Raw genomic sequence first — 5980 nt, 5'->3', positions numbered from 1 at the left:
GTCTAATAGCAAAGTGGAGAGTGCAAGTTCAGCTTCAATATATCAAACATCCCAACTTTTTCGGTTTGCTAATATTTCTATGTATTTGTAGCGTTAAAAAAAAAAATGTTGTTAGCATTTTCTCTTTTATGTATGTATATATATAGTATCAATAAAAGAAGATCCGCATCCAAGAGCTATTTATAAACTTTAACCAAAATTTTCCACACATCTATCTCTATAAAATATTGGCGATTTACATACAAAGTATGTGGGGTGTGACATATGCAAGTCACTCACTACTTAGTTCTAACCAAAGAAAAGGGGAACAAATGAAATTAACCAAGTTCAAAACGATCAGGAATAAAACTTATTAAGTTGATTGTACCAAAACTTAGAATAAAAACTTATTAAGTTGATCTACCTTATCACAATCACACAACCTCATCAACAGCTGGGCAATGCAATGTTGGAAGCTTATCAAATAATTCAATAGTCAACATAGATACCTTTGATTTTTGCTTTGTTATGATCCTCTCAGAAAATGATCCAATAGAAAGTGGAGACTTTGTTGAAGGGTACCTTTCACATGGACCTAACCATTTAGCTTCCATGTACTTATGCCTCCTCCATGGCCCCATATGCAACTTTTTATCCTTCATGCATTTTTTGGCTGCCATGCATAAGATTTTGATTAACTTGCTCATTCTCCCTACTTCTCCAACAAACACTTCAGGTACCTTCTTAACCAAGTTGTTGTATTCATCACTTCCTTTTGCCATCTCAAACTCAGCTTGGAAGTTCATCTCAATCATCACTCTCACCTCCCCTTTTTCTGGATTTGTGTTGTCTATCACATCCAAAAATGTGTGTTCCCCTACATAGTTAATTGTAATAGTATTAGGTTACAAAAATTATATATGATCATAAATTCTAAATTTAGTTTCCCATTGTAAACATATTTTTCCTTTTCCAAGTGCAAAAAGATCAGGAAAGAAATTTAGAGAAAACTTTAATGTACTTTACTAATTTTCTCTAATATATTTTGTTTTTATGGAGACATCTTGAGGAGCAAATGATTAGAGGAGGACACATTAAACATGACATTTTGAAGACAATAGTGGGGGTATATTAGGAATTTAACATTAAATAGATAAATACGTTCAATGCAAAGACTATTATTGTATCATTTTCCGGTTCTTATATCTGAAGGTCGTAAATTCTAATAATATTGCTTTTCATAACTATATTTGTTAGCAATAAATCACATATACCTGATGGAATATCTGATGAAGTTCTCCATTTTGTTTTACAAATAGCAATATTGAAACCAGTTTTGTGAAGCCTCGTAAAAACTTCCCTCATTAAGCAGTCTCGGCAAGAGGTGATAGCAATCTTCTTTCTGGTGCAGCCACACACTGTTCCACAGCTTTCTATTTCTTCAATAGCTTCTTTGGTGGCACTCCTTATCTTAGTCTCCAAAGAACTTGTGTTATCTATATTGGTCTAAACCAAAATCAAATGATTTTGGAACAAAAGCAAATTTAAATCATATTTATTAATAAACAAATATAGCATTTATCCAAGTCGTGTTTTTATTGATGTTTTTTATTTTTTTATTTTTGCTGATAAGTATTGAAATTAATTTAAAAATAACACACACACACACACACACACACACACACACACACACATATATATATATATAAAATATTTGACATTGGAAAAAAATTGTTTCGTTCCCGTGGACTTTGCTCGTTTATTCATTAAAGAGGTTGAATTTCTAAACACTAAATTATTTAATAAAAAAAATAGTTTCAAAGAGGACTTACATATTTTATTCATAAAAAACATAACTTTTTAAAAAAATATAGTCTGCGAGGAATTCGTTTTGCAAACTACATTTGCAAAAGTAACGTACGCTCCCTCTTATTTCCGATTCAAAGTGATTATGAAAGAAAAGTTGAGGCAAAACCCACTTCACATTCATATTCATTATTCTAAATGTGGTTGTCATTATTCTACACAAGTATTGATATTGTGGCAAAATGGAGACAAGTATTGTAGTCGTAGTTGACAATTACGAGCCATGATTAGATCCAACAAAAACATCAAATAACTTTTCTAACTAAATGTTGGCACAATCTATTAAGCAAAGTAAGAAAATCACACTACTATATGTCCCTCAAAATAAAATCATACTACTATGAAGAATAAATTTAAAAAACATGACCATATAAAATTAAGTAATTAACCAATCACCTGCAAATCCAGGTGTTGGCTTTCCCAAAAGATTTGATTCTTCTTAGTGATACTACTTCGATCATTCTCTTCATCATCATCCAAATCCATTTCAAGTGAATGACACTGTTTAAGATCGCTAGCATTTTGACCTGACTTGATCACTTCACCAACATCAAAAAATTCAAACTGAACATCACCAACACTCGTGTTTGAAGATTGTTCTTCAGACTCGAGACTATTCAGAGGATGAATCCATAAAAACCTAGTAGTTTTTGCAACCCAAGAGCAAATACTCATGAATCTCATTTTCTAAGGTATGTTTTCTTCACCCACGGTTTGCTCAACTTGGTATTATGAGTTTCAATGTATTTTATACTCAAGAAAAATGATTTCAAAGGTGGGTCCCTTATGAGACCTAATTTAAAACTATACTCCTCCCGTCACATATATAAGCAAAATTTTTTTTTTCCAGATTCATTAAATAATTAATGTAATTAGTTTATAATATAGACCGGATGCAAAAGTTATTTATTGAATCTACTCCTATATGTGGCATTATTTGCGTGTAAATTGCTTACGAATACAATTTAACATTTATATACAAATCATTATTTATTTTTTTGAAGGAAAATATACAAATCAATATTTATCTATTTGTTTGTGAGCTGCTCAGCCTTCTTAGAAGTGACGCTAATGGAACCTTCTTCTTAAGAGATTAGCTAGGTTATGTTAGCCTTTTTCTTTTTCTGTTCCTGTGTTGTCTCATTTTCCTTTGTACCAGAAAAAAAATGTAATCATCATTACTCCTATATGTTGAATGAGGTGTAAAAAATGTGGAATATTATTAAGCGTTTGTATACCAATCGTTATTTATGTTTTTGTGTGTAGATGTAATCATTATTACAGTGTAAAAAAATGTGAATGTGTCTACAAGTTCTAGATCAATTGATAAATAGTCTTCAACGTCTCCACTTATATGTGTGAGTTTATAGTGGCTTTGTCATTTTATCTACGTAATCATCATTACTTATATTAAAACCTAACAAATATCAGCTTATGCTACCTGATAAAAAAAAAAAAAACTGCTTTAACGAATACAGGGAACTATTTATTGATAATATTGTGGAGACTTAGAACTATGAGAATTGTTTGATTAAATTCAGTGAACTGTTGAATACTGAAAAAAGACTAACTGGTATAAATTTGTTCAAGAAAAAGAGCTAATGGTTTAAATTAAAAAAAAAAAATACTATTATTGATTAAACTTACTTTCTCTATTATTTTTTAACAGTATTTTTTTAAAAAGAATGTTTTTTTATTTATCAGTTTCAACGTTCAAAGTAGTATTACCCCCAGTTTTGTCAAAATTTCTCTGACTATTTATTGTAAAGATGAATATATGAAACGTGATACTCCGTCGGTTTTAAATATCGTTTTGTCGTTTTTAAATTTTAATATTTAATTATTATTTTGTCAAAGCCATCCGTTGGTATGTATTGTAGAAAGAGAAATGTGTCAAATGGTCATATAATAAATAGTTAAAGAAATTATACGAGGAACATAAATAATTTTAGAGTAACGTTAATTGCTAGCAACACTCTTTATAATACTTACTATTTTATTAATTTAAATTATTGTGGGTGTACACTTTGAAAATTAAACCTACATAAAGTGATGGGGACATACATTGATTTCATCCAATAAAAGAGTGAATGTTAAAGAGAGTGTTGAAAAGTGAGTGTAGCTAGCATTAACGTGTTAGCTTGGGTGAGTCTTCTTTTTGGTTTAGCCATTGGCTCATGAACTAAATTACATTAAAATGAGAAGGATCTTAATGTCGTGTAGGTATGAGACTATACAGTTGATAGAGAGTTTATAAGGATTTGTGGGTAATCTATATCAACAACATGCATCTTTATTTCGATAATCTAACATATAAGACCTCCATAGTTAAGTGTGTCTGACTTAGAGTAATATTTGGATGGATAAGCTTCCGGAAAGTTTTCTATAAAGTGTTTGAGTAAGGACAAAGCACACTGAAATGACTCTTGTTGGTTTGTGGGGTCAATCGACAATTATGAAAGCAGTATGGAGGCGTTTCAAGAACTACTACCTAAGAAGACATAAAAATAAAGTAAAGAAAAGGCGATAAAGGAAAGATAAATATAGATGTAAATTTTTATTTTATTTTATGTGTCTTGAATAATCTTTCCAATGAGGTATTTATAGACTTAGATTAACTAAGCAACCTCCCCAAAAATTTCCTGCCACAATTTTGATCCACTAACTACCATATTTCAACATGAATGATCATGACTAACATTACTAATATAAGTAACTATCGGTTGACTGAATTACAACCTAAAATTGTCTTGTTGCCTAAGTTATACATTTTCATATCAACGATCCATGTTCTCCATCCTTCCTATTATTAAGATAATAGGTATGCATGTTTTGACTTAGTCTATTGATATTTTGTTCATACGGATGAGTTGAGGGCAAAATTATACATATATTGTTGATTGCTCGGCTGACATCTACCTAATCTCTACACATTTCTTTTTTGAGGGAGTGGATGGTTGACCATTTTTCTATTCAAATTGACCTCGGGGTCAATTCTATCTTTTTTCATCTCTCTTTAAACACTTTATTTAGAGAATTGCTATTCCCACATGTTGTTTGGCTGAGAAACACAAGTAAATTACCCAAATATCCCATCGGCAGTTAACTGCCGAGGAATTTGAAATCCGGCTGCAGTTAACTGCCGAGGAAATGTTTCATTAGATGAAACAGCCACCTGCTCCCCCTACACACTATTTTCTTCATCAACTTCATTTTTCATCTCCATTCCAATCCCAAAATCCAATATTTTTTCCAACAATCCTTGATCCAAAATCATTCAAGCATCAAGCATAGGAGGTATCAACACACTTTTGACGTAAAAAAACAGGTATTGTGCATTTTATTCGATTGATTTTTTTATTATTTTATGGGTATCTACGTGAGTTACGTAGAACCCTGTCATGGGAATCCTCGACAGTTAACTGCCGAGGAAAATCTTGGTAGTATAGTGCCGAGGAAAACCTCGGTAGTAAGGTGCCGAGGAACTCTTGGTGAAAATTTTTCTCAACGAAAAATGGCAGCTACTGCCAGTTTTCAAAAAAAAATTTCTTTTATTTTTTGTTTTGTTTTAATTCATCATGGCATTGATGTTTATACATTAGTTAGTTGTTAATTCATATTTATATGTTGTATAATTATAGTAATGGTAGAGAACACAGAAGATGTTCCGGGAGAGACAAAACAAAATTTTGTTGAAAATTCCGGAGATGTCAAACCGCCTAAGGTTGAAGCGAAACCAAACATTGATGGAGCTTCCGTCAATGTTGAAGCTTCAAAGTATGTTGCCGGCTCCGGTGTCCTCCCACTTCAAGCCCACGAGGTCGACACGACTAGGTTTTTTTCATACGACGTTAAGTCGAAAGATAGAGATGAATTGCTTGAGTGGGTGCGTCGACAAGCAAATAAGGCGGGATTTACAATTGTCACACAAAGATCAAGCTTGATCAATCCAATGTTCCGGCTAGTATGTGAAAGGAGTGGAACTCACAATGTTCCGAAAAAAAATCGAAGCATGCGAGAACGGGCTCAAGAAAATGTGGTTGCTTATTCATGATTATTGGATATCAAAGTAAGCAAACAAAGGAATGGGGATTGAACATTCTTAATGGAGTTCACAACCATCCCATGGAGCCGG

General features: G+C 32.1%; 1 protein-coding gene across 1 annotated transcript; it reads right to left on the bottom strand.

Moving 5' to 3' along the window:
• Positions 1 to 208: 208 nt before the first annotated feature.
• LOC11441806 (uncharacterized) lies at positions 209 to 2529 on the bottom strand. The gene is made up of 3 exons (XM_003593539.4): positions 2242 to 2529; positions 1254 to 1485; positions 209 to 856 (listed from the first exon to the last, which is right to left on the bottom strand). The coding sequence occupies exons 1-3, from the start codon at positions 2527 to 2529 to the stop codon at positions 414 to 416; spliced, it is 963 nt and encodes a 320-aa protein (XP_003593587.2). The 3' UTR covers positions 209 to 413.
• Positions 2530 to 5980: the final 3451 nt, after the last annotated feature.

Source organism: Medicago truncatula, chromosome 2 (assembly GCF_003473485.1).
Source record: "Medicago truncatula cultivar Jemalong A17 chromosome 2, MtrunA17r5.0-ANR, whole genome shotgun sequence".
NCBI classification, from domain to species: Eukaryota; Viridiplantae; Streptophyta; class Magnoliopsida; order Fabales; family Fabaceae; genus Medicago; species Medicago truncatula.
This window is presented reverse-complemented; position numbering and strand designations above follow the sequence as displayed.

Bases quoted from the DNA above. Each gene is read 5' to 3' on its own strand.
- LOC11441806 (XM_003593539.4), bottom strand. From the start codon at position 2,529: ATGAGATTCATGAGTATTTGCTCTTGGGTTGCAAAAACTACTAGGTTT. The intron at 1,486-2,241 runs GTGATTGGTTAA...ATTTTGGTTTAG, and splicing joins GCCAACACCTGGATTTGCAG to ACCAATATAGATAACACAAG. The intron at 857-1,253 runs GTATATGTGATT...TTAACTATGTAG, and splicing joins TTCATCAGATATTCCATCAG to GGGAACACACATTTTTGGAT.